The sequence below is a fragment of the Rhinatrema bivittatum genome, chromosome 8, assembly GCF_901001135.1.
Source record: "Rhinatrema bivittatum chromosome 8, aRhiBiv1.1, whole genome shotgun sequence".
NCBI classification, from domain to species: domain Eukaryota; kingdom Metazoa; phylum Chordata; class Amphibia; order Gymnophiona; family Rhinatrematidae; genus Rhinatrema; species Rhinatrema bivittatum.
The window spans coordinates 248559737-248586202 of NC_042622.1; the positions used below are offsets into that span (position 1 = coordinate 248559737).

Below are 26466 nucleotides of genomic sequence, written 5' to 3' on the forward strand. Positions count from 1 at the left end.
TCCTTATCATCTAACTTTGTGTGGCAATAAAGTCAAGATATTTTCCCCACATACGGTTTTTAAAGCCCTTATTTATCATCAATTCATACTGCAACTTTTCTATGGCTTCTATATTTGCCACTTGTTCTCACCAGTGGTTCATGGATGGCTGTGACTTCCAGAACTGGGCAATAGTGAATCCAGCGGCCAAAATTAATTGGCTCACTAATGGTCGGAGAGAGCAAGGGATAAGCAACCCCTGCCAAACACTCAACAGCCCCAGAATTGAACATACATTAACTGGGATAGCCAAATATTAGACATCTCCTGTGCAACTTCCCCTCAAAACCAAGATATCCCAGGGGAGTGCCACCACATATGAACGTAAGTGCCCCATTCCCCACAGCCCCTCCAGCAACAGGTATATGTTGGAAACATCTACTAGATAAATGAAGCTTGACCAACGTGCCGCAAATGCGCAGTAGAGAGCAATTCTACTGCGCATGCGCGGGCAGCACGTCTGTCAGAACTTGCCTGTAACAAAAATGGCGCGGCGAGGAGCAAGAGCAGTAGCAGTAGTGGCAGTGCGCACGAGGGAGGGAGGGACCTCCCCCGGAGATCTTCCGTCTACGCCATCCGAAGGGGTTGTGAATGAGCTGAGAGGGGAGGCGATTGAGAGAGGGGGAGTAAGAATGAGGGGTAAGGAAATGGACCAAAAAAAAAATAAATTTTAATGTAGCCCATTGTTACGGGCTTAACGGCTAGTCTTTGTATAACATACTTGAGTTCGGTAGTCCGGTGGAGGAGTCTAATCATCAATGCAATCCTTTTGCCACATACGGAAATCTGATGTGCCATAGCCCAAATCCTTTTCCATGCTTTTGCATCAAGTTCCATCCCTAGATCCTCATTCCAAGCATCTATGAGACGGGCAAACTTGTACAACAAAATGTCCCAATACATATTTGTTATTCCTTTGGACTGTGCTTTTAAAGTACACAGATAAATTTCCATTCTATTAAGCTTTCGAAAGGGAGCTTGTAAATTCAATCTGCCAACCCAACACTCTCCTGATCTGCAAATAGGCAGTCAGCGACTTGTCTTCCAACCCCTATTTTTCCACTAAGTCCTGGAAATTTGTTTTTAAACTTTTCTTCCCATTAATCACATTTTAGCTCTCCCCTCCCCCAAAAATATGCATGAGGAGCATCTCCAAGGCACAGCCTCAATACCATTGCTTGACTAACAGGGATCACAAAAATAGCAGCTTCCCTTCTTCCCTGGGCCTACATACACCTATGGCACACCCAAGCCAGACCATGATGGATGAGTGATTCAAACCTGAATCCCTTGCTTAACAGCATGCAATGCTATGACCTGAGTTATGGCACAGCTCATGTAAACGTTTCTACTATAGTTAAGAAAAAAAAGCCAATACACACAAGAAAAGAATGCAGTTCATTTGTATGCATGCTTGACTCCCTAAAACTAGATTCATAAGCTCAATACTAAAGTCTATTTTTGGCTAGATCCATAAATTTTCTGGGGAAACATTTTCTAATTTGTATATAGCAATACCTATATTGTAGGTTGAATGGTTCAGGAGAATGTGTAGACAGATAAAGGGAATACATAAGATTTTTAGAAAAAATATCTTCAGAACTCCCCCAATTCTGTTCCTGACCAACAGGAACCACTAATTCCTCAAACACACCCAAAGTGGTTATAAACTACATTTTATAATCCTCTCTTGAAAAAATGTTTAGCAAAGGACAACAGGAAAATTGAGACAGTGTATTTCTCATGAATATAGCCTTTATTCTTAGGCGCATAAGGAAGTCAGCTTAGTAAGTCTAAAGGACTGACTTAATTTGTGATTGAAACGGCCATTCTTAAATACAGTCTTGGATAGCAATTAAAACAGCACTTCTTTGATTTAGGGTCACGAGGTTACAGAGAAACATTTGTTTAAATATTTGCTACTTCTAACATTTCCTAGAGCCCTGAGAAACTAACTAACCTTGAAGAGATCTACATTTTATAACTCCCTTCCTGGGAGCCTGTAACTTCAAAAGATACATCCTAATATATTTTATTATCACATGGTACACAGCTCTCTAGATATAAGAATACAAGGCTTTGCTAGAAAATAAAATTTAAATACATGTGGAGTGTTGGACTACAAAAGTTCCTTTTTAATTTGGAAAAAAAGGACCTCAAACACAAACTTTCATAGGAAAACCTGATCCATAATTTCCTAGAAGCTCCATACAAGTCTTAATACAAGCACTATGTTTCACTCCCAGGAGCTACATCTGGGGAAAAGTGAAAGGCTGATCTGGAATCTGAGAAAACTAACATTCTCTTTTAATAAAATGGAAAAAATTCAAGGAGACATCATTAAATATTTTAATAGACAAAAATATATCAGCACATTATTGGTTCATGTTGCCTTCTCAAATTTATTTAGGAGATGATCCCTATTTTTGTTGTGTAGTGCTACATGTAACAAGATCAAACAAACCTGGATCACTATAGAGTTACAGCGAATGACTAACCTATGGTGCAAACATGTAATAGGTAAGGGTATTACCTGCCTCAAAATGCTTATCCTCTATTTGGAAAAGCTTAGCAGACTGGATAGGGGGGGGGGGGGAGGGGAGGCAGAGGATGGGAGAACTAGTTAAAAGAAGTGATGATTAAGGCAACAGAACAGTGGATCCCAAATCTGTCCTGGCGGACTCCCGGCCAGTTGGGTTATCAGGACATCCACAATAAATATGCATGAGCTAAATTTGATTGCACTGCCTCCATAGCATGCAAAATTTGACCTCATACTTATTCATTGTGGATATCCTGAAAACCTGACTGGCTGGAGGTCCCCCAGGACAGATTTGGGAACCTCTGCAATAGAACTTGGAAAAAGAGGCTTAAAATGAAGAAAATAATAGGGCATTTATTTATTTATTTAAAAAGTATTTATATACCGTTTTTTAAAAAAGAAATTTTATCAAAAACGGTTCACAGATTTAAAACCAAAAATAAAATAATCAAAATAAAATGGAATTTTTAAACTTTACATAAAAATTGGTAATAACTAGACAGAATGCTAGTATATAAGGTTATTAAAAATATAAAAAGTTTGGAACCATGGGCTTATTGTTTTGGGGGAAAAGGGGAAAAAGGGGGGAAGGGGAACGGGAGGAGGAAGGGGAAGTGGGAGAAATAGAGCGTAAAAATTATATGAGATAAAGGGAAGAAGGGAGAAGGGTATGATAGTTGGAAACGTGTGAATGAGCAGGTATGTTGTAGTTATGTGTAGTATAAATGGGATTGTAATGGGTGTAACTATGTTTAAGAGGGTAATTTCGGTATTGATGATTAAGTTTAATTAGAAGACGTGTTGAATGCAAGTTGAAAAAGATATGTTTTGAGAGATTTTTTGAAATGTGCAGGGTTGGATATCGAGCGAAGATGGTTTGGTAAAGTGTTCCAAAGTGTTGGACCGGCTATTGAAAAGGCTCTTTTTCTAGTGAGGTCTAATCTGGCTTGTTTAGGAGAAGGGATATCTAGTAAATTTTGGTTAAGTGATCTTAAGTGTCGCGTCGGTTTGTATATGCGCAGTATTGAACAAAGCCAGGTAGAAGTATGATTATGGTTATGAATTAAACTATGGATAATAGAGAGAATTTTGTATTTTATTCTGAACTTTATGGGTAACCAGTGTAATGATTGTAGAATAGGGGTGATATGATGACGTAAAGATGTTCTGGTTAGTATCCGGGCTGCAGAGTTTTGGATCAGTTGAAGGGGGTATAGTGAAGAGTCTGACAATCCTAGGAAGAGAGCATTACAATAGTCTAAGCCAGAGAAGATTAAGGATTGAAGAATGGTTCTGTAATCTCGGTAAAATAGTAGAGGACGAAGATGTTTTAACAGACGTAGTTTGAAAAACGATTTTTTTGTAAGTGAGGATATGTGTTGTTTTAGAGAAAGATCTGAATTAATGTTTACACCTAGGCTTATAGCAGAGCGTGTTATGGGGATAGTAACATTATTGATTGTAAGATGTGATGGTGGACCTAATGAAGAATCAGAGATGGAAGTTAAGTATACGAGCTCAGTTTTTGCTGGATTCAGTTTTAATCGATTGTGGGAGAGCCAAGAGTTGATTGTAGATAAGTATAGAGAAACTAAAGATAGATTATGCCACCTTCTGCATTCCTGCACTAGACATGGTGAGCATGAACTTGTTTGCAAATAGTAAGAAAATCCATGTGAATGTCTAATGCACATAAACACTTGTACACAGGAAACTGTGTAAGGAGTGCTGCAGAAACCTCACCCTTTATAAATAAAGTTAATTTCTCGTATTCTATCAGTACTTTTCCATGAACTAGGATCAGCTTGGTCAGTTTGCCTGTGTGCATACACACAAACATGCTGTTACTAGAGCAGGGAATATGTTCCCTCTGCTTGGTGATCCCAGCTCAGCATCAACATTTGGGGTTGTATTAGAATGCTGAGGATGGATGAGACGAGGACAGTCTTTTGACAGGGGGAGAGAAAGAAGTAGTTGTGGACAAAAGCTAGAGAGATCCTTACACATTTTACTCAGGGACCTTATGTCCATCATACAGGACACTTTTGCTCCAATATAGTATCAGATTTGGAGTTATAAATATTTTGTTTTATCTGTTTCTTACTGGAGAAAAGCGAGGGGGATTGGGCATTCTTTGAGTGGGGAAGATACTTGCAATGTTATAAATAAAAAGTCAAATTAACTTTTTTTGTGCCACGTAGCAGTAGAAAGGAGATAAATATAGCAGACAGGGAAACCTGAAATCTGTTCCTATTTGACTTGCTGATATAAGAACATAAGAAATTGCCATGCTGGGTCAGACCAAGGGTCCATCAAGCCCAGCATCCTGTTTCCAACAGAGGCCAAACCAAGCCACAAGAACCTGGCAATTACCCAAACACTAAGAAAATCCCATGCTACTGATGCAATCAATAGCAGTGGCTATACCCTAAGTAAACTTCTCCTCTAAGAACTTATCCAAACCTTTTTTGAATCCAGCTACACTAACTGCACTTAACCACATCCTCTGGCAACAAATTCCAGAGCTTTATTGTGTGTTGAGTGAAAAAGAATTTTCTCTGATTAGTCTTAAATGGCAGCTTTCTTACGGGCAGATACAGTAAAAATCGCGGGAGAGCGGCCACTCTCCAGTAAATAAAAATATTCAAATTAGGGCCCAAGGTAAAAAGAGGTGCTAGGGACACCAGCGCGTCCCTAGCGCCTCTTTTTTGACAGGAGCGGTGGCTGTCAGCAGGTTTGACAGCCGACGCTCAATTTTGCCGGCGTCCGGTTTCCGAACCCGTGGCTATCAGCGGATTTGAGAACAGACGCCGGCAAAACTGAGCGTCCGGTTTTCAACCCGTGAGCCTATTTAAAATTATTATTTTTTTTTTTAATTATTTTTAACTTTTGGGACCTCAGACTTAATATTAAGTCGGAGGGTGCACAGAAAAGCAGTTTTTACTGCTTTTCTGACCACTTTCCCGGTGCCGAGAGAAATTAACGCCTACCTTTGGGTAGGCGCTAAATTTCTGAAAGTAAAATGTGCGGCTTGGCTGCACATTTTACTTACTGAATCTTGTGGCAATAACTAATAAGGCCATCAACATGCATTTGCATGTTGCGGATGCTACTAGTTTCGGAGGGGTTGGACGCGCGTTTTCGACCCGCTATTACTCCTTACTGAAAAAGGGGTAAAGCTTGCGCATCGAAAACACGCGTCCAAACGCGGGTTAACAGTGCGCTCTGCTGGAGCGCACTGTACTGTATCGGCCTGTTAGAACATAGAAAGTGATTGCCTTGTTTAGTAAATATTAAAGATCTTGGCTCTGTTTCTAATCTAACAGAATCCCATTTCTGAGAGTCACAACTCAAGGAGTAAACTTCAGTGACAGGGTTGGAGGTTTATTGCATTCGGCCCTGTTGTGGAATTCCTTTGTGAATACTAGTTGGCATGTTGCTTCTCACTTCTGCTATGGGCTGACTCCCCAGGTGAAATACCTTATCACCTTATTTCCTGTTAAGTTACAATACAATTATACAATAGAAAGTCAGCATGGCTTTACCCAAGGCAAGTCTTGCCTCACAAATCTGCTTCACTTTTTAGAAGGAGTAAATAAATATGTAGATAAAGGTGATGTAGTGTATTTGGATTTTCAGAAGGCATTTGACAAAATGTTCCTCATGAGAGGCTTCTAGGAAAAGCAAAAATTCATGGGATAGATGGCGATGTCCTTTCGTGGATTACAAACTGGCTAAAAGACAGGAAACAGAGAGTAGGAATAAATGGCCAATTTTCTAAGTGGAGGGGAGTGGGCAGTGGAGTGCCTCAAGGATCTGTACTGGGACCCGTGCTTTTCAATATATTTATAAATGATCTGGAAAGGAATAAGACAAGGAAGGTAATCAAATTTGCAGAGGATACAAAATTATTCAGAGTAGTTAAATCACAAGCAGATTATAATAAATTGCAGGAAGACCTTGTGAGACTGGAAAATTGAGCATCAAAATGGCAGATGAAATTTAATGTGATGCATACAGGGAAAAATAACTCATGCCATAGTTACACAATGTTAGGTTCCATATTAGGAGCTACCACCCAAGAAAGAGAACTAGGTGTCATAGTGGATAACACATTGAAATCGTCGGTTCAGTGTGCTGCAGCAGTCAAAAAAGCAAACAGAATGTTAGGAATTTTTAGAAAGGGAATGGTGAATAAAACGGAAAATGTCATAATGCCTCTGTATTGCTCCATGGTGAGAACGCACCTTGAATACGGTGTACAATTCTGGTCGCCGCATCTCAAAAAAAGATATAGTTGCGATAAAGAAAGTACACGGAAGGGCGACCAAAATGATAAAGGGGATGGAACAGCTCCCCTATGAGGAAAGACTAAAGAGGTTAGGACTTTTCAGCTTTGAGAAGAGACGACCGAGGGGGGATATGATAGAGGTCTTTAAAATCATGAGAGGTCTAACACGGGTAAATGTGAATCTGTTATTTACTCTTTCGGATAATAGAAGGACTAGGGGGCACTCCATGAAGTTAGCATGTGGCACATTTAAAACAAATCGGAGAAAGTTCTTTTTCACTCAACGCACAATTAAACTCTGGAATTTGTTGCCAAGGGATGTTAGTGCAGTTAGTGTAGCTGGGTTTAAAAAAGGATTGGATAAGTTCTTCAAGGAGAAGTCCATTACCTGCTATTAATTAATCTGACTTAGAAAATAGACACTGCTATTACTAGCATCAGTAACATGGGATAGACAGTTTTTGGGTACTTGCCAGGTTTGGCCACTGTTGGAGACTGTTTGCTGGGCTTGATGGACCCTTTGGTCTGATCCAGTATGGCATGTTCTTATGTTCTTACTTTATTCCCACTTAAGATTCTACCTGGGATAGGCATTGCATATTACTGCTGTTCCACAAGGGGAAGGAAGTCAAATGATTATTTTACAAAATAGAGATTTTGATGCATAAAAATTTGCATTATATTCTTTGGAAGATCCCTGTTTGTTTCATTAGTCTTGCCTTGGTTGCCTAAATTTAAGATGGACCATTCAGAGTTCTTTCATGAGAGCATGTAACATGAATTTACAAGAGCTACCACCATTTCCTCCTGCATCTTTCTGGCCATGAAAGCAATCACCCAGGCAGTACAAACTATTCTACAGAAATGAGATTTTCCATTCTAAAGCCAATTTTTACCAGTTTAACTAGTGACTCATTCTCTAGGAACATCTGTTTGCAGTAAATAATTAAATCTGCATTTAATCAGAAAGGAAATAGAAGCACAATGTATATCTCCCAGTTTAGCAGTCTGTATAATCACACACACACACACACACATTTTGTCTAGTTCTACAGTAACTGAAAGCACCACATTGCAGCGAGGCAAAAATCCCAGGGGAGAATATAGTTTCTAAAACCACCACTTTTCCCTTCCAAAGATTTTTCACAAAAGAATGAAAAGCAAGTCATCCCCTCATGTGCTACGCATCTCATGATTTAAAAAGGTGGATTTTTAGGTATTACTAGTAAAACTTTGAAGACGGCTTAAAGGCAGCTTTCCAGACTAGGGTTCGAGGCAGGACGCAGAAAACAATCATCTATGGATAGAGGCAGACGCTGGATTATCCAGTAGTGCAGTGCAGTGCTTTATATCTTTGAATGCCTCACGGAAGGCAACTTACAATTGATTTTAAAAAGGCATTTACTTGTAACTGGTAGGACTTGTTCCAGCAGTTCATGACCTAGCTCACTTTACAAGTATTTTTTCATAAACATTAAGTTTTCTTAAGTAACTTTATTACAGTATGGTGTGACAACATTCAGAAGGAAATGCATTTTTGCCTTTGAAATTTCAAGTTACTTAAAAAAAAAACCCACAGACTTATGTTTTATATACCGTCATTCCATATGAAAATCATTAGCTCATAACGATGTACAGGTTTGACATTCAAAAATAATGAAAACTGAAGTAGGCATATATACAGGTAGTAAACTAGGGAAACATTTAGCGATGGAGGGTGTCTATCAAAGACAGGTACATTTAAGGAAAGACATAGCTGGGCAATAGAAGGGCCAAGGGTAGGGGGAACTGGTCAGGACAATTCTGGTTATTGGACCGAAGGTGAACTGGAGTTTTCTGTCAGAAGGTAGGCATTTGTTAATAGCCAAGTTTTTAACTCACTTTTAAATTTTTTAATGTCTGTTATTGTTTGTAGGTCCTCAGGCAATGAGTTCCATAGTTTTGGGCCAGCAACTGAAATCGCTCTCTATTGTTTGCGTTAGGTGAGAGTTTCTTATGGTCGGGATTTCAAGGAGGCCTTTGTTTTATGATCTAAGCGTTCATGGTGGAATATGTGGTTTAAATGTTATTACCATCAGATTGTTGTTCGGATAGATGTTATTGAATATAATTGTAATTACTCTGTAGATTATTCATGATTGTACAAGGAGCCAGTGCACAGCGATCAGAACTGGGGTGATGTGATCGTGTTTCCTTGCACCAGACAGTAGTCTTGCTGGAGCATTTTGCAGTAGTTGCTGAGGTTTTAAATGATTGGTTAGAAGTCCTAGAAGTAGGGAATTACAGTAATCAAGGTTTGAGAATATTAGAAATTATAATACCGATCTAAAACCTGCTGTGTTTAGTAGAGGTTTCAATCTGCTCAGGATTCACAGTTTTTAGAAACCAGATTTGACCAGTTTGCTAACGTGGGTTTTCATTAAGTTTTTATCAATTTGAGTTCCTAGGTCTCTTACTTAAGTTGCTGGGATTAATTGGCAATTTCAAAGATTTACACCTGGTGGAATAGATTTTGGTGGGTTTCGGCTCAGCCAAATTATTTCTGTTTTTAGGGGGTTCATTCAGAGTTTCATTTGTGCAAGTTTTACTTTTATTGTGACCATATATCCATAGATAAGTGAATCTGTATTATCAAATGATTTTGTTAGTGGGATACAGAATTGCAGATAGTCAGCATATAGAAATAATTTTATTCTTATGTCTGTTAGTAATTTGCACAAGGGCAGCATGTAGACATTAAATAGGGTTGCAGACGGAGGGGGGCAAGATGGCGGCTGTGTAAGTTGGATCGGAGGAACGCTCTCTCTGTTAGCTTACGTTTCTTCTTAAGATGCCCCATAAAAGAAAGGGCAAAGTTCGCTTGTACTCCACCGAAGCCGCTATGCCCTCTTCACAGAGACTGATAACATCTTACCGTTCCACTCCAACCATTGAAAAGGAGGGTGAATTCCCCGCTGTGAGTAACCTCGAGGGAGCGAGGGAACCACCTGGGGAGGTGACTCTGAGCCCTCCGTACCTTCAACCTCCTCAGGTCCCGAGATTGTCTGGCTCCTCTCCCAAGCCCGGGGCGCCGTTGGATGACGTCGAACGTGTGACTCCGGATGGTGGGGGCTCGAGAGCGGTCTTACTCGGGCAGAGCTTAGCACAGTCGCGGTCGGAGGACCTGAATAGCGTTGGAGGTGGGGCGTGTTTTCTGACCTCAACGCCGGACAGAGAACCTGGAACCCCGGCTGGAGCGACAGGAATGCCCGGGACAGCAAGGGAGGAAAGTGACTTAACCCACTTGGAAGAAATGGGTGAGTCTTTTCATATGCCACCTAAACCTGAGGTTGTAACGCTGGAAGCGTTATGGGATTTAATGGTCACTTTAGGCCAGTGTCACAAGGAACAAGGGTCAGAATTGAGGCGTGTAAAGAAAAAGATGGAAGTGATGGAAGGGAAAATGGAGGAGCAGACTTCTGGATTTAAAGAACAGATTGAAAAAGCAGAATCATTGACCTCTAAGAACTCAGACTGTGTGGTTAAATTAATTAAGGACATAAACTATCATAATAGGAGACTAGAACAACTGGAAAATTTCAATAGAAGATTAAATCTACGTTTCCTGAATTTCCCTAGAATTTTAGGCCAAGATTTGCTTATAACTTTGAAAAGGTTTATGCTGGATGTGTTAAGATTTGAAGAACAATATGTACCTGTAGTGAATAAGCTGTCTTATGTACCTATAACTCCTAGTGTAAGAAACAACCAAAATAAGCCTGAGATACTAGAGAATTTAACCCAGTTCTTGGAAAGTTCTGTGGAAGAAGTATATGTACGGGGAACCCTGATAGTGACTTTTTTCAATGAGGCTGATATAAGTCAAATAATGCAAAGATATTTTAAAAATTTATCAACCAGTTTCTTTACTCAGCAGGTCAGAATTTATCCTGACCTTACTCGAGTCACACAGGAGAGGCGCCGTGAATTCTTGGTCTTAAAGTCCCAAGTAACGGCTCTTGGTTATAGCTTTACATTAAGATATCCTTGTAAATGTCTCGTAAAAGTGAATGATGAGTCCTTCATTTTCTTTATTCCAGAATAACTGAAATCCTTTATAAACGCTAGGACCATAACTACCCAATCCTTAGTAACAATCTAGTCCCTGAAAGTACACGTTATATAGTGTTGGATACACAGCCTGTTTCTATATATATTTTCTTTATTCACTCCCAGGATTTCTTTACACCCCCCCCAGCTGTTTCCTTATTTCCTTTATTGTGGGGGTCATGAGTATATGATTAATATAGATTATATGCTTAAAGATTATTTTTGGGCTATTTGCTTGTGGATATTGTTGAAGATTTCTTGTGTTGTAACTGTGCTTTAACATATGCTTATGTATCTCTAATTTTTGTTGGAAGTAAGAGTGATTACTTAAATGTAGATGAAAATGAATAAAAATTAAAAAAAATAAAATAAATAGGGTTGCAGAAAGCACTCATCCTTACAGAAAACCTGTTGAGCAGTGGAATATGTTGGATAAATGATTGTTGAGTAAATTGGAAGGATATGTTTGCGAGGAATGAGGTAAACCATTTTAAGTACACTTCCTTCGATCCCTAGGTTTCTCAACTGTTGGCAAAGTAGACTGCGGTCAACAGAATCAAAGGCTGCTGTGAGATCAATCAGCACTAGGCAGTATGATTCATTAGAGTCAAAGGTGTGTAATATAGAGTCCCTTAAGGACTGTAGAAGAGTTTCCATGGATTGTTTTTTTCGAAATCCAAATTGGTTGGGATACAGGGTTTTACTGTCTTCTAGATGAGACTCTAATTGGTTAAGTACTTTTTTTCAAGAATTTTTGCGATGAAGGTTAAGTTTAAGATTGGTCGTAACTTGTCCTACTCTGATCTTTTTATTCTTTAAGATTGGTTTTATAAGTACCTATTTTAAGCCATTGGGAATATGTCCTTCTGCAAGAGCAAGGTTTACTATTGTTGAGATTAAAGGGGTTATGACATAGATTTACTTGTTTCAGCGAAGAGGCAGGTATCAGGTCAAGAGGATGAGTAGCTGGTTTTGGTTTAGTTATGATTTTGCTTATCTTCATCTTTGAGACTGTGTCATATGATGACCAATATGTGTATTAAGATCATCCAAAGTGTTAATAGAGTAGGTATAGGGGATTTGTTGTCTCAACCTCTGTATTTTTTCCGTTATTGCTGTAGCATAGACATTTCATGAAGTTCTTATTCAAAATGCAGAAGGGTCTTTTATTAGACTCTTAACTGTTTCAAAACAGAAGTTTTGAGCTGAAAATAACTGCTAGAATTTGTTTTGTATAACAGTCTTTTTTTGGATTTATTTGTTAGTGCTCAGTAATGTGAGAGGCATGATTTGTATCGTCTTAGAGATTCATCTGTAGGTTTTTTTTCGCCAAAGTTTTTCAAGTTTTCTGAAGTGCTTTTTTTTGTTTCTTTTAGTTTTTCATTGTAACAGGGGTTCACTTTTTTTTTTTTTGAGATTATCATAATTTTTGTTTGAAGTGGGAACACTGAGAGGAGAGGAGCACCCTGCTGGTGGCTGAAAGGAATCAGTAAGTTTTTGCTTGGGACATTGTCTTTTTTAAAAGTATCAGGGCAAAGTTAACTATTTGGGAATATTATTTAGTGTGTTTGTGCCTTTAATAGTCAGAAAGGCAGTGAATGAACAAGTTAGACTGTATTTTTTTTTCAATTCTTTATTTATTGCTTTTAAAATCATTCAAACAACAAATAATATAGCCAATTACCTTATCATAGCTTTTGATTGATATTTTATACAAAAAGGAAAAACAATCCCATATCAGTATCTGTTTTCTCAATCAGTCACTTATATTTATTTATTTATTTATTTATTTCTTTTGTATACCGACATTCGATCGAGATATCACATCGGTTTCCAGATAACTAAAGGAATAGGGTGGTAACAGCCCTATTTTACATTATAACATGGTATTAAATAGATATAAGAATATTTTACATTATAACATGGTAATAAATATAACAAGAATATTTTACATTATAACATGGTAATAAATATAACAAGTTGTAACAGAACTAACAGGAGTACATGGAACATTAGACTATAGTATATAACATATATACATAACTGGCTTGGTGATGAGGATAAATTATGGTAAGGAGAGCAGGGAGTGTAGAGGGGGTAGGGGAGAGGAAGGGATGAGTGGGAGGAAGGTAGTGATAGGGAGGGAAAGGGTGGTGGGAGATGCTTGTGTAGGGAGGGAAAGGTGTGGGGCGAGATGCTTGTGGAGGGGGCATGGAGTGGATGGTGCGAATTGGGCGGGTTATGTGTCGGGTGGGAAAGCTTTTAAAAATAGCCATGTTTTGAGGTGTTTTTTGAAGACTTGCAGTGAAGGTTCGTTTCTGAGACAGGTGGGGAGGGTGTTCCATAAGGTGGGGCCCGCTATTGTTATGGCTCGTTTGCGGGTGACGTTGAGGTGTGCAGCTTTGAGATTGGGGACGGCTAGGAGTCCAGTGTTGGTGGATCTGAGAGTTCTTTGAGTAGAGTAAGGTTGTATTCCGTTGTTTAGCCAGTCCATTTTGTTGTTGTTTATTTTTTTGTGCATGAGGGTGAGGGTTTTATACTGGATTCTTTGTGTAATGGGTAGCCAGTGGAGTTCTTTGAGCGTGGGTGTGATGTGAGGGGATTTTTTGTTGTTAGAGATGATTCTGGCGGCAGCGTTCTGTAGAACTTGGAGGGGTTTGATGTGTATTTCTGGTAGTCCGAGGAGGAGGGAGTTGCAGTAGTCGAGTCTTGACAAGATAATTGATTGGAGGACTGTTCTGAAATCGTGCTCTTGGAGAAGGGGTTTGAGTTTTTTTAATGTCTGCAGTTTGAAGAATCCATCTTTGATTGTATTGGAGATGTGTCGTTTAAAGTTGAGTTGGCTGTCAATTGTTACGCCTAGGTTTCTTGTGGACGGCGTGAGTGAGGTTTGTGAGATTTGTGGCACTCCCGGGTTGATTGAGTTTCCTGGGTGGTCAGAGGGGGTGCACTTGAGTGGATAGGAGGGATGGTCATCGTGGAAGTGAATGATTTCTGTTTTGGCTTGGTTGAGACATAGTGATAATTGAGATAGTAAATGGGATAAGTTTGAGCTGAGTTTGTTCCATTTTTCCATAGTGAGTTGAATGGAGTTGTTTATGGGGAGTAATATTTGTATGTCGTCTGCATAGACAAAGTAGGTGAGGTTTGCCTCTGATAGGTATTTGCATAGTGGGATGAGATATATGTTGAAGAGGGTTGATGATAGGGAAGAACCTTGTGGGACTCCATGAGTGAGGGGCACTTGTGAGGATTCAGATGAGTTCATCTTGACGATGTAAGATCTGTTTGAGAGGTAGGATTTGAACCACTTGATTGTGGTGTCTTGGAGACCAATTTCTTTAAGTCTGGTGAGGAGTGTTCTGTGATTGATGGTGTCGAAGGCGGCTGATATATCAAGAAGTATCAGGAGGAACGATTTGCCTTTGTCGCGGCCTTTGAGGATGGTATCGGTGAGGGAGAGGAGGAGGGTTTCAGTGCTGAAGAGTTTTCTGAAACCATGTTGTGCAGGCTGAAGAACATTAAAGGTTTCAAGGTGGTCTGTGAGTTGATTGTTTACTGTTTTTTCGATGATTTTTGCTAGGAATGGGAGGTTGGAGACTGGTCTGTAGTTTGCTGGGTCGGATTTGTCGAGTTGAGGCTTTTTGATGATTGGTTTGATGATGGCGTTTTTGAGTTTTTCTGGGAAGATTCCTTGTTCTAGGGATAGGTTGATGATGTAGGTTATTGGTTTGACAATAATCTCTCTGATGAGTTTTAGGGTTTTGATGGGGATGGGGTCTAAGGGATGGGATGCAGGGTTGGTTTTTCTGATGATAGGTTCAATTTCTGTGGTAGCAACAGGAGTGAATTGTGACCATGAGTGGATAGGAGGGGGGGTGTCAATTAAGTCATTGTGGGTTTGCGGAATCTTGGCAATGATGTTGTTGACTTTATCCTTGAAGAAATGTGCTAGTTTTTCACTGGAGATGTTGCTGGGGTTTGGCGTATTGTCATTTTGGATGGGGTTGGTAAGGTCTTTGACATAGACGAAGAGGGTCCTTGGGTTAAATTGGTAATCGTGAATTCTTGATGTGTGGAAATTACGCTTTGCTGTGTTAAGGTCAGTTGTATAGTTGTGTAGTAGTGTTCTGTATTTGTCTTTCAGGTTTGAGGTGGGGGTTCGTCTCCACTGTTTCTCAGTCTGTCTCAGTGTTCGCTTTGAGGTTTTCAGTTCTGGGGTGTACCAAGGTGTTCTTTGCTTTGTGGATTGTTTTATTTCCTTTTTTATCATGGGGCATAATGTATTGGCTATGTCTGCGTTGATAGATATCCAGGAGTTTGTGGCTGTGTTGGCGTCATTTAAGTTGATTGTTTTTAGTGCCTCAGGTAACAGTTTGGTGATGTCTTCACTGGAGCATGGTTTGGTGAATTCGATGATTCGGTTGTTTGTTTGTAGTGGGATTGATTGGAGTTGAAGCTTGGCTTGGATGAGGCTGTGATCAGACCATGGGGTGGGGGTTGTAGATGGTGGTTCAGTTGCAGATATTTTGTTGTTTATGAATATTAAGTCCAGGGTGTGTCCTGATTTTTGGGTGGGTGAGTTGATGATTTGGGTGAATCCGATGGCAGACATGGTGGATAGGAGCAGTTCGCTTGTGGGGGATGGAGGGTGGGTGTCGATGTGGAGGTTAAAGTCTCCTAGTATTATAGCTGGTTCTTGTAAGTTTATGTGGGTTGTGATGGATTCAATCAGGGGGGAAAGGTTGTGCTGTAGGCAACCAGGAGGTGCATATAGGAGGAGAATTTGGAGATGTTTTGATTTGAATAGGTTGGTCTCGATAGGGGGTGGTAAGTTTAGGGAGTGGGAAGAGAATTTAAGTTTTTTGTGAGCTAGGAATAGTAGGCCACCTCCCTTTCTTTTGTTTCTGGGTATGGAGAAAATATTGTATGTGTTTTTGGGCAGTTGATTGAGTAGGACTGTGTCAGAATGTTTCAGCCAAGATTCGGTTATACAGAATATGTCTGGTTGGTCATCTGTGAGTATGTCATGGATGATTGGGATTTTTTTGGTGATTGACTGTGCATTAATGAGGAGTAGAGTAATGAGTGTGATTGTGGTATAGGGTATGTTAGGGTTGGGGTGAATTTTGGTGAGACGTCTAGTGGTGGGTGTGGATTTAGGAGGGTGGTGGTTGTTGTGGCGATGGGTTAGTTTGGGGATGTATTGGGCTGAGGCCATTGTGTGAGTTTTGTGTGAGAAGGTTGTTGCTTGGTTGCTGAGTGGGGAGTGAATGGTGGTAGGGGTTGTTAGGTTGTTTGGGAGTTGGATGATTACTTTTCAGAGATTCATATGTTGAGTGTTGGGAAGAATATAATGGGGCTGGTAGTTGTTGAGGGCTGTGGGGGGGGTTGTAGGGGAGGAACATTGAAGACAGAGGAGCATACGGGAGTACACAAAGGGAGCGCGCCGAAGGAGCGCACAAAGGAGCAGGCTCCTTTGGCGTGCTCCTTCGGCGCGCGACGCTTGGTGCGCGGCGCCTGGAAGACTGCTATATTTATAATTAGAGGGTTAATCAGGGTTGTCCCCTGATTGGCTGTGCGTCGGCAGCGTGTCCCTCGGAGGCGGAGGAAGGTCGGCCGATGACGTCAGCGCTTCCCGGAGGAAGGCAGGGGCTGCCTCGTGGTCGGGGTCGGAGGCGGTCGTGGGTAAGTGTGAATTAAGTAGGCCTTACCCCGGCGGGTCTCCGGCGCCGACCGCGCAGGCCCTGCACCGCTCCAAGTCGTCTTCTCCCCTCGGCAGCGTCCGGGTGAAAGGGGCTCAGTCCGGGCGTCTCTCGGGTTTAAAGGCCAATCAGGGCTGTCCCCTGATTGGCTGTGCGTCGGCAGCGTGTCCCTCGGAGGCGGAGGAAGGTCGGCCGATGACGTCAGCGCTTCCCGGAGGAAGGCAGGGGCTGCCTCGTGGTCGGGGTCGGAGGCGGTCGTGGGTAAGTGTGAATTAAGTAGGCCTTACCCCGGCGGGTCTCCGGCGCCGACCGCGCAGGCCCTGCACCGCTCCAAGTCGTCTTCTCCCCTCGGCAGCGTCCGGGTGAAAGGGGCTCAGTCCGGGCGTCTCTCGGGTTTAAAGGCCAATCAGGGCTGTCCCCTGATTGGCTGTGCGTCGGCAGCGTGTCCCTCGGAGGCGGAGGAAGGTCGGCCGATGACGTCAGCGCTTCCCGGAGGAAGGCAGGGGCTGCCTCGTGGTCGGGGTCGGAGGCGGTCGTGGGTAAGTGTGAATTAAGTAGGCCTTACCCCGGCGGGTCTCCGGCGCCGACCGCGCAGGCCCTGCACCGCTCCAAGTCGTCTTCTCCCCTCGGCAGCGTCCGGGTGAAAGGGGCTCAGTCCGGGCGTCTCTCGGGTTTAAAGGCCAATCAGGGCTGTCCCCTGATTGGCTGTGCGTCGGCAGCGTGTCCCTCGGAGGCGGAGGAAGGTCGGCCGATGACGTCAGCGCTTCCCGGAGGAAGGCAGGGGCTGCCTCGTGGTCGGGGTCGGAGGCGGTCGTGGGTAAGTGTGAATTAAGTAGGCCTTACCCCGGCGGGTCTCCGGCGCCGACCGCGCAGGCCCTGCACCGCTCCAAGTCGTCTTCTCCCCTCGGCAGCGTCCGGGTGAAAGGGGATATTAGGCAAATATAAAGTAAAAAGGTATTTGCCTAATTATATTAGGCAAATACCTTTTTACTTTTTAATATTATATTAGGCAAATATAAAGTAAAAAGGGGATATTAGGCAAATATAAAGTAAAATCTTTATATTTCTTTGAGTGTTAATTTTAAAGTTAAACTTACAAAGCAAACATTATCTAGGACCCTTACTTTAATATTTACTACCGGATTTATACCTCTAAAAGGGTTTTGAGATCTTCAGAGTTCATAAATATATAATTTTTCCCTTCCAATTTTACGATACATCTACATGGGTATTTAAGCATAAAATAACCCCCTTTGTCAATTACCCCTTTTTTAAGTGATAAAAATTTCTCTCTCCTTAACTGAGTTTTTTTTAGCAAGATCTGGAAATATCCATATTTATCCCCATAGTATATTTCAGAACGGTTGCGAAAGAATGATCTCATCACATTATCTTTATCTGTAATAAATGCAAATTGGACCAACAAGGTCCCACGTATTTTGACCACTAATTCATCTTGAGACTTCTGCAAAAGGTCAAATAACTCCAGTGAATCATCTTGAGGTTCTTTTTGAACCAATTGTTCTTTTTCACCTTCTCTCACCTCTTTACCCAATTGATATTGTTTACTTCTCCTATTTCCTGATCCTAAATAAAAAGCCTTAACAATAACAGGTAAACAATCATCTGGAATCTTCAAAACCTGTTTTAGATAATTTCTAAATAACTCAGTTGGTTCTACCTTTTTGATAATGGGGAAATTATTAACCCTTAAATTCAAGGATCTAATCGAGTTTTCAATGTTTTCTATTCTTTTATTAAATTCCTGTTCAGTATTTATTTGATAAGATTGTTTTTTGTTTTTTTTTGAGAGACCCAGTTATCTATCTTTACTATTTCTTTCCTCTGTTCTTCCACTTTTGCAGAGTTCTGAACAGATGAATTTGTGGTTTTCATTACCTCTTTTGTCAATTTTTTAATTGATAAGTCTAATTTAACCAGGTAATTCCACACATTCTCCAACGTTATATGGCAGGTTTTTCTGGTATCTTATCTGTTTTAATTATATGAACATTATCTTGTTCCCTATTATCAGGGTACTAGTTCCTCTAAAAGAAACATCTACATTCTCAATTATGCTCAGATATAAAAGTTTTTGTTCTTAGATGTATTCGTATCAAGTTCTTTTTGATTCTCATCAAATAATAAATCTGGAGATCTCGATGCCCCTTCAAGCTCAAATTCTGGTTTCACAGGGGATATTCCCCCTTCACTACCAGGTGGTGGTGCTGTTACCGGTGCCCCTGGACTTAAAGATGTCTCCTCGATCAAAGGAAGGGGATTCCGCTCAACAACCTCTTCCACAGCGATCTGTCCTACAGGGGTATAACTTGGAGAGTCCAACCACTCAGACAGTCCTTTGACCTAATTCCACAGCACTCACTCCAACTGAAGGCCTGAGTATAGCCTTCCTTTTGGTGTGGGGCATCTTGTCAGGATAACTCAAGCAGATAATAACCAGTCAGTGAATTGTGTCCAAGAGATAATGCAATTATAGTAAAGATTTTACTGTAATCAGTTTTTCAAATACTGTAAGTAATCCCTTACTCAAAGTGATTTAACTAAATGACATGCAAATTCTCACTTACTATATTTTGAACACAAGCACAAATTTCCAATAGTCCACTTCACCTACACCAACCAGTGCCTTTACCTCAGTGTAAAGATTTAGAAGCAGTTTATTTTTCAGAAATCCAAACTCCACCCGTATGTCTACTCTTGCAAGCACTTCAGAAGGAATCTTGTGGTTCTGTAAACCACAAACAGCTGACACAAGAAAGAAAGTGAATCTTTTAGCTGTAAGGCTGCCTTCTTAACTTGATATCACTCTCTCTACTATTCAGAAAGCATCAAGAATCTCTTGCTAACACTCAAAATGTTATGGAGATAAAACAGGCAACTGAGTAACATGAGCTTTCAAACAGCTTATTTTGGCTAAAAACATTGAAATAATCAATACACCAATTTTACTTGCATCAATATGGCCTGCTTCTTGAATCAACGCAAGCTACCAGAGGGCTGATTCTCTCACATCTGTATCTCAGCATCCCCCTCCTTCCTAAACCACCAAATTCTTTCCCATTCCTGCTGCCAATTTTTTGTTCAGGAAGACCAAATTTCCTGACATTTTGCTGCAGCTGCAAAGATTTGCTGATGTTCAAAGTCTTATGCAGAATTCTGCCTCAAAACCCATCCCACATTCTGTAAGTACAAATCCTTCCTACTCTGAAGCCAAAATCCTAATGTGGGCAGTAATTTGACAATACCCATGAAGATGAAAATCAAGAGGTCTCTTAAAGTCACCAACTTCTTTCTTACTAGACTATAACATAGTAAGTGACAGAAGATACAGCCCAACTGGTTCACCTAATCTGCCCAGGTGACCCTCTCTTTGTTGCTCTAGTTAAGTCTGACTGTCTGTAGGAATCTGCTCTTTGTTGCCATTCCTTTTTGGTGCTTTACCATTCTGGCAGAGTTCCTTTCATATTTTCCATACATAAACCAACACCCCAACCCAGAAAATTACTATTTATGGATTTTTAAAAATGATCTAGTTATGTATTTTATACATTATTTTTCTCCATTGGAAACTTTTTTTTTTTAATGAATCCACATAATAAAACAACCTATTATGCCTCTTTTTAAACAATCCTAAGAATTATAGGATTATACATGTCACTGAAGTATAATCCCTGCCAGATGCTGAAAAAACGTGTACAATGTACATCCAGAACACTTGATGAAAACAATAAATGTATATAAAAGGTTATGATGTGGTCTCTAAACTGGGCAGTATTCCTTCAAGTAAATTAAACTAGGAAATTTAATTTATTAAAAAAAAAAAAAGTCTTAATTGATCCCTAACTGGTCAGGACTGGTCCCCTGGAACATTTTTTAGTGAAGAACCAACTACCCAGGCACTATCAACATTCACCTGCAGTTATTTGAGGGTAGCTCCTTATACCATAGCACAGGAACAAAGTATAATTAGTTGATTTTTCTCTCTCGGCTAGATAGTAAAACGGCCCTGCAAAAGGACTATTTTAAAGGGGGCAGGAAGAAGTGATACAGCTAGACTATGAATATTAAATAAGCTTCCCTCACTCTCCCTCCAATTTAACCCAAATAGATGGGTCTAAGTTTAGTACACTTACCATATCTACTTTGACCACTTTTCCATGTTTTAAAACAAATAATTAGAGTGGAATACTTAGCCTTCTATAATTACTGTCTCACACTTGGTGTCATATTTAGTTTAATTCTAAACCTAATGTCTCGATTAGATAGCTTGCAAAATGAACCCTTCTACTCGGTCGAGGATCCTGATTATAACTTGTCTCATTAAGGGCACACGTTGACTATCGAACCCATGTGGAATGTCGACATTCCCTTTTAGCAAAGTTAGGGTCTAGTACCTTGAAAACCTCCCTTAAAGACCTCTTTCCCCCTTTCTCCTCCTTGAATATTGCTATGACAGTTCTTTACACACTTCCAAATTATAGCCTCTCTTTTGTCCCCTCCCCCGATTCATTCCTCTAGGCGATTTTCACTTCCGGTTTCCCCCTCCCCCTTGAGGGATTCTATCCATGTCTCCCCGGTGCTTCCGTCTCATAAGAAAGCCTGTATCTCCCCTAGGGATTTCCTCACCATTGTCCTCTAGCTGCTCCCACGTTTTCCCGGAGGCTTTCTCCCAATCCAACCCCCTTAGTTTTTCCTCACCTGACTTGCTTTGTAGAACTGTTTCTTCAGCCCCGCTACCGACATGTTGTCTCCGGGACGCACAAAGGCCAAGGTCGATCTTTTCCGGGATATAAAATATGTGCAACCCTCAAGAGGGAATAAGGGATAGGGGAGACGCTAACACACAGCACCGGGGGCTCAGACAGACAGGCCCGACAGCAACAGCCGGAGCTGGGCCTAAGGACACACTAATGATATAAGAACAACCAACTGACAGAAGCACAGACGAGTACTCGCCCCGCTCAGGATATTACATGGCAACCACACACTTCCTGCAGCCAAGCAGGAAGTTAAGGGGAAGAGAAGATCCAGCTAACTCCACCCCCAAACTACTATGGAGGGAGGAGTTCGTGCTGAAGGATCACGTGGTGGGGAAACTATGTTGGAGTATAATACCTGTTGTCCGCTGCTACTAAGTTTTAGGGTTAGAGTTAGATACCTGGCTATTTGTAAATTGTAAAATGATAATAGATACAGAGAAATCAAATATCTTATGTAATCCATAACTAGCGAAATAAGATATAGAACTAGTAGATGTGAAGAAAGGAAGTCTTTTATGTGGTCACCAACTTCTTGTTTTTGGCTTACTAGTGCTATCTAGACTCCAGACAGATTTTTGGATTAAATATAAGTAATGTAAAAGTCGTATTAAATACGGTTTGAATTAGCAGAAGTTTGAATTCGTAAGATATTAAGGCTAATTTTCGTTTTCTTATGCACTGCTGTTTATTTTGGGCATAAATTCCTTCCAGTTTTTATACAGGGTAATCCTAGATTAGTTAGGCTGTATGCCCCAGTTTCAACTTCAGTATTTCTGAATTATTAGGGTCAGTTATCCCATTCAGTTGATTTCATTTTCTGTTATTTCAGGTTTGGAATCAGTTTTAACAGTTTCCCACATAAAAGACATGCTTAGAAGTAGAAGAGTACCCATACAATTCAATATACCAAAAAAAAAAAAAATTCTAGTACACAAGAAAAATAAAAACTAGCAAAAAAGAATTACTGCCTTTCAACCCCTGCCGGGTTCTAACCTGGCAAGCCAATCATTGAGCACTAGAGCAGGATTATGCCTGCTTTTCGATAAACTGACATCCTGCTTGACCAATCAAAATTAACTCCAGCGCAAAGATAAATCAGTGGCGTGTGTAGACTACATAGCCTTCCATTTCCTGCCACCGCGACTCGCGCCCTGCTGGATTTACATTTGATAGAGTGAATACGTCATAGAAAAATCTCGCGATGAGAAATTTGAGCTTGTTTTTTTCGGTCACGTGGAAGGCTTTCAACATACTGAGAGGCTGGATGGCGGGTCGTGACGAAGTTCCCGCCAAATACAAGAGGTAGTGGCTGTGCGCGCGCCGAGTGAAGTCTGACTGGAACCGGGGCAGGCCCGGAGTGGGGGCGTCGCGGGAGCCCTGGCGGAAGGGGGGCTCGGAGCCAGAATGCCGGGGTTGGAGCAGCTTTCTGCAGTGACGGAGGCGCTGATTGCAACCCAGAAAAGCCCGGGAGGTAAGAGTCCTGGTGAAAGCCCGAGAAAAAGAGAATGGAGGTGTCTTTGGACCGGCTGTCAGCCTTCGCTCTTGGGGGGGGGGGGTAAAGAGGCCTTGGATTCCCCGGCTTTGTATTTGGTAGAGCCGGAGTCCCATGGGTAGGGGATCGCATTTCAATGACTTCTGCCTTATATTCGGGAGGGTGAAGGTAAGAGGTTCCCGGGCCGGCGGGAGTCTCCCGGGCGCCATTTTCCGCTTTCTTTACTTTTACCTTCTCTGTTCGAGTCATTATAAATCTCCAACTTCTGCCAAATTTGGCGAACTCGAACATGGCTTCAGAAACTAAGGGTGAATCCCCTCCCCACCCCCTAAAGTCTTTAAAAGAGAACTAGTAAATGCCCCCTCAGGTGTCTGTAATGGAGAATTTCATAGTTTTTTGTCTTCCTGGACAGAGAGCCCATATTAGTTATTTATCTTATTTTATGGAATCGTGTTACAAATTCTGGAAGCCATGTATTGCCCCTGGGGAAAACTTGCATTCTTTGGCAATTTGTGGTGATGAAGAAAGAGATTGTCACATAAGGAGTTTGCCGTATTTTTCTCCAGGGCCACTATAGTGCTGCTATCGCCAAGAAATTTGTATTACGGAATAGAAAATAGTATGCCTTGGGACAACTGAAAAAAAACAAAAAAACCCCCAAAACACAAAGCCTTGCTGGATGTAGACATTTTATCAATCTATAGCCCACTTAGAGCTAGCCATAATAAAATACTACTACTTATTTATATAGTTTCATGGACTTACACATTATGGTGCAATGTGATAAGTATTTAGGTACAACAAATCTCTACTTCAAAAAGTGTAGAATTTAAATGGGTACCCACATGCATAAGAGAGAAAATGATTGTCCAAGTCACAGTGAGTGTCTGAGGAAGAAGCAAGATTTGAGCCCTGGCTTCCCTGACTCTTAGCCCATCGCTGCTAGGCCTTTCTTTTTCCAACTTGGTGGTACTTATGTTCTGTGACCATCTTGGTCACAGAACATAAGTACCAAGTGCCTAGGGTGGAAATTATGAAAGCACCTACCCAAACCAAGAACTCCTTATACTGCTGTCTGAATTCCAGGAATGAAACTCCCCACCCCACTCCAGGATCCTCTGCCTATGGGTACCAGAATCTTAAATCAGACCCTGATTGGTTTATAACAATGGTCCATTGAGCCCAGCAGCCTGTCTTTTTGATAATGGCTAATCCTGGTCACCTAGACCTACTTGGCAGATAGGAAAGTGCCTACTTGGCAGATAGGAAAGTGCATTCCATATTGCTTAATTCCAGAGACTGAGAAATTGTTATATAGTTTGTGATGTATCTCTAAATATCAGATTTATCACTGCTACTACTAGCAAATGTTTATACAGTGCTACAAAGTGTTCTCTGCGCTGTATAAACACACAGACAATCCCTGATCTGGCGCTCAGTCTAGTCAAGATGCAAAATCTTGAGGATAGTGGCTACTTTAGTGGAACAGAGATGCTCACTCTAGTCCCTCTCCAAGATATAAGAAACAGTAACACAATGAAATCCAACTATAATCTAGAGAAAAATCACAAAACCCGCATACCCGAAAAAGGGACTTTTGTGATTGCAGAGTTCACATAAAATATGCACATAAAATATGATGCACTTTTCCAGCCAGGGAGTTCAAAGTGTTATAATATATAGTATCATATACAGATTTCTAGTGCAATGCCTATAGGATAAGGCATTCAAATAGTTAATAGTTCAGTAGCCTTGCTGGAGCCAGGTATGTTGTAAAAATGTGGACCATAAAATAGTCATTCTTTACATATAGATAGATAGCTGGAAGAGTAAAATGGTTAAATATTATCAGGATAAGGTTTATTACATAATGCATAGAGCAATATGTGAATATATAATGGACTAAAATCTTTGGGAGGGTTTCTGTACTTATGATAATATACATATATAGTGCAATCTGCTCTCTTACTGGAGTACAGTCTGTGTAGGAATTGAGTTCTTAGTTGGGTACAGAGACCCTGAAGAGATTTGCGACTCTAGTTTGGAGTGAAAGCTACTTCAGACTCATGTTTTCATTCCTTTCCTGAAGGCCATGAGATCTGGAGCAAGTTAGATGTGTTTTGGTAGGGAATTCTACATTGTTAGGAATGAGCTTGTAGAGGTTATTTTCTGGTATTGATGAGGCCCATGATTATTGGGGATGGTATTTCTAGTCGTGCTTTGCTTTGAGAGCACAGTGCATGGCAGGAGTATAGAGAGAGAGATTGGTGCCAAACGTTTGGCCAGGGTTAATATGGTAGTTTGAATTTTGAATGGTAGTGTAGACAGATGGAGTCAGCATCCCACCCACGGTTGCTGTTACTCATGGAATTCTTGGGGGACATCCCCAGAGCGAGTGATTCACGGGTAAGCCATGCTTTCCTTCATCTAGGATACTCACCCTACCGAGTATCGAAGTTTCTCGGTTGAGGGCACTGGCGGTCTCCAGCTATAGCCAATTCAACCAGTTCAAATTAATCAAGGTAACCAAGTTATAAATTAATCAAGTTATCAAAGTTATTCAAATTATTCAGTCATACATATATCCACAATGCTTTTCGAGGAGAATACTGAAGAGCTGCACTTCCTGCAGGGGTATATGTACTAGGGCTGACGTCAGATTGAAATCTGATCCATCTCCAACTGCTAGCAGGAGTACACTATACCCACTGGTCCTGAGTCCATCTGACTACACTAAGGAAAACGAAATAATCAAAGTAATTTTTCTACTATCCATCATCCGAGAGGGATACTACCTGGACTTCCACAGCATCCACCCGGACAAGTTTGTGACTTCTCTGTGCCACGACCCCTCCAAGAGGAAGGCAGTGGAAACCACACTATTAAAACTACTTGCCCTAAACACAATAACACCGATGCCCACGCACCAACAAAATTCTGGGCACTATTCCATCTATTTCATTGTGCCCAAGAAAGAGGGAACATTCTGGCCCGTACTGGACCTCAAGACAGTCAATCGCTACCTGAATGTACCCCGCCTCCGCATGGAAACCCTGTGTTCGGTCATAAAGGCGGTATAATCGGGAGAATTCCTGACCCTCCCTGTATCTGTCAGAGGCTATCTCTACATACCTATCCATCGCCTCCATCAGTGTTTCCTATGCTTCGCGATATGGGCCATCACTACCAGTTCCAGGTCCTACCGTTCGGGCTAGCTACAGCTCCCCGAATGTTCACCAAGATCATGGTGGTAGTAGTGGTGGACAGAGGAAAGAAGGGATCCTCATGCATCCATACCTGGACAATTGGCTGATCAGGAGCGAAATCACCAGAGTCATGGAACTACTGCAGAACCTCGGGTGGGTCGTCAACACACCCAAGAGCCACCTGCAGCCCTCCCAAGCCCTAGAATACCTGGGAGTCCAGTTCGACAGCAAATGGAACAAAGTCACCCTTCCCCCTACAAGGAGAAGGAGATTGATGGAACAACTACAAGCATTGTTGAACTCCACTCTCCCCACGCATGG

General features: G+C 41.3%; 2 protein-coding genes across 4 annotated transcripts in view; one reads left to right on the plus strand and one right to left on the minus strand.

Annotated features, from left to right (window-relative positions):
• SH3GL1 (SH3 domain containing GRB2 like 1, endophilin A2) overlaps positions 1 to 21698 on the minus strand; it is a 247787-nt gene extending 226089 nt beyond the window's left edge. Inside the window, exon 1 of one of the 3 annotated variants that reach the window (XM_029614521.1) lies at positions 21386 to 21698. In XM_029614521.1, coding sequence (XP_029470381.1) covers positions 21386 to 21430 — 45 coding nt within the window. In that variant the 5' untranslated portion in view covers positions 21431 to 21698. The remainder of the gene's footprint in view (positions 1 to 21385) is intronic. The other 2 variants (XM_029614522.1, XM_029614523.1) reach the window with 2 other exon arrangements.
• A 720-nt stretch (positions 21699 to 22418) lies between these two features.
• Positions 22419 to 26466, plus strand: part of CHAF1A (chromatin assembly factor 1 subunit A) — a 384823-nt gene continuing 380775 nt past the window's right edge. Inside the window, 1 exon segment of the mRNA XM_029614524.1 lies at positions 22419 to 22918. Within this exon segment, the coding sequence (XP_029470384.1) occupies positions 22852 to 22918 (67 nt within the window). The 5' untranslated portion in view covers positions 22419 to 22851.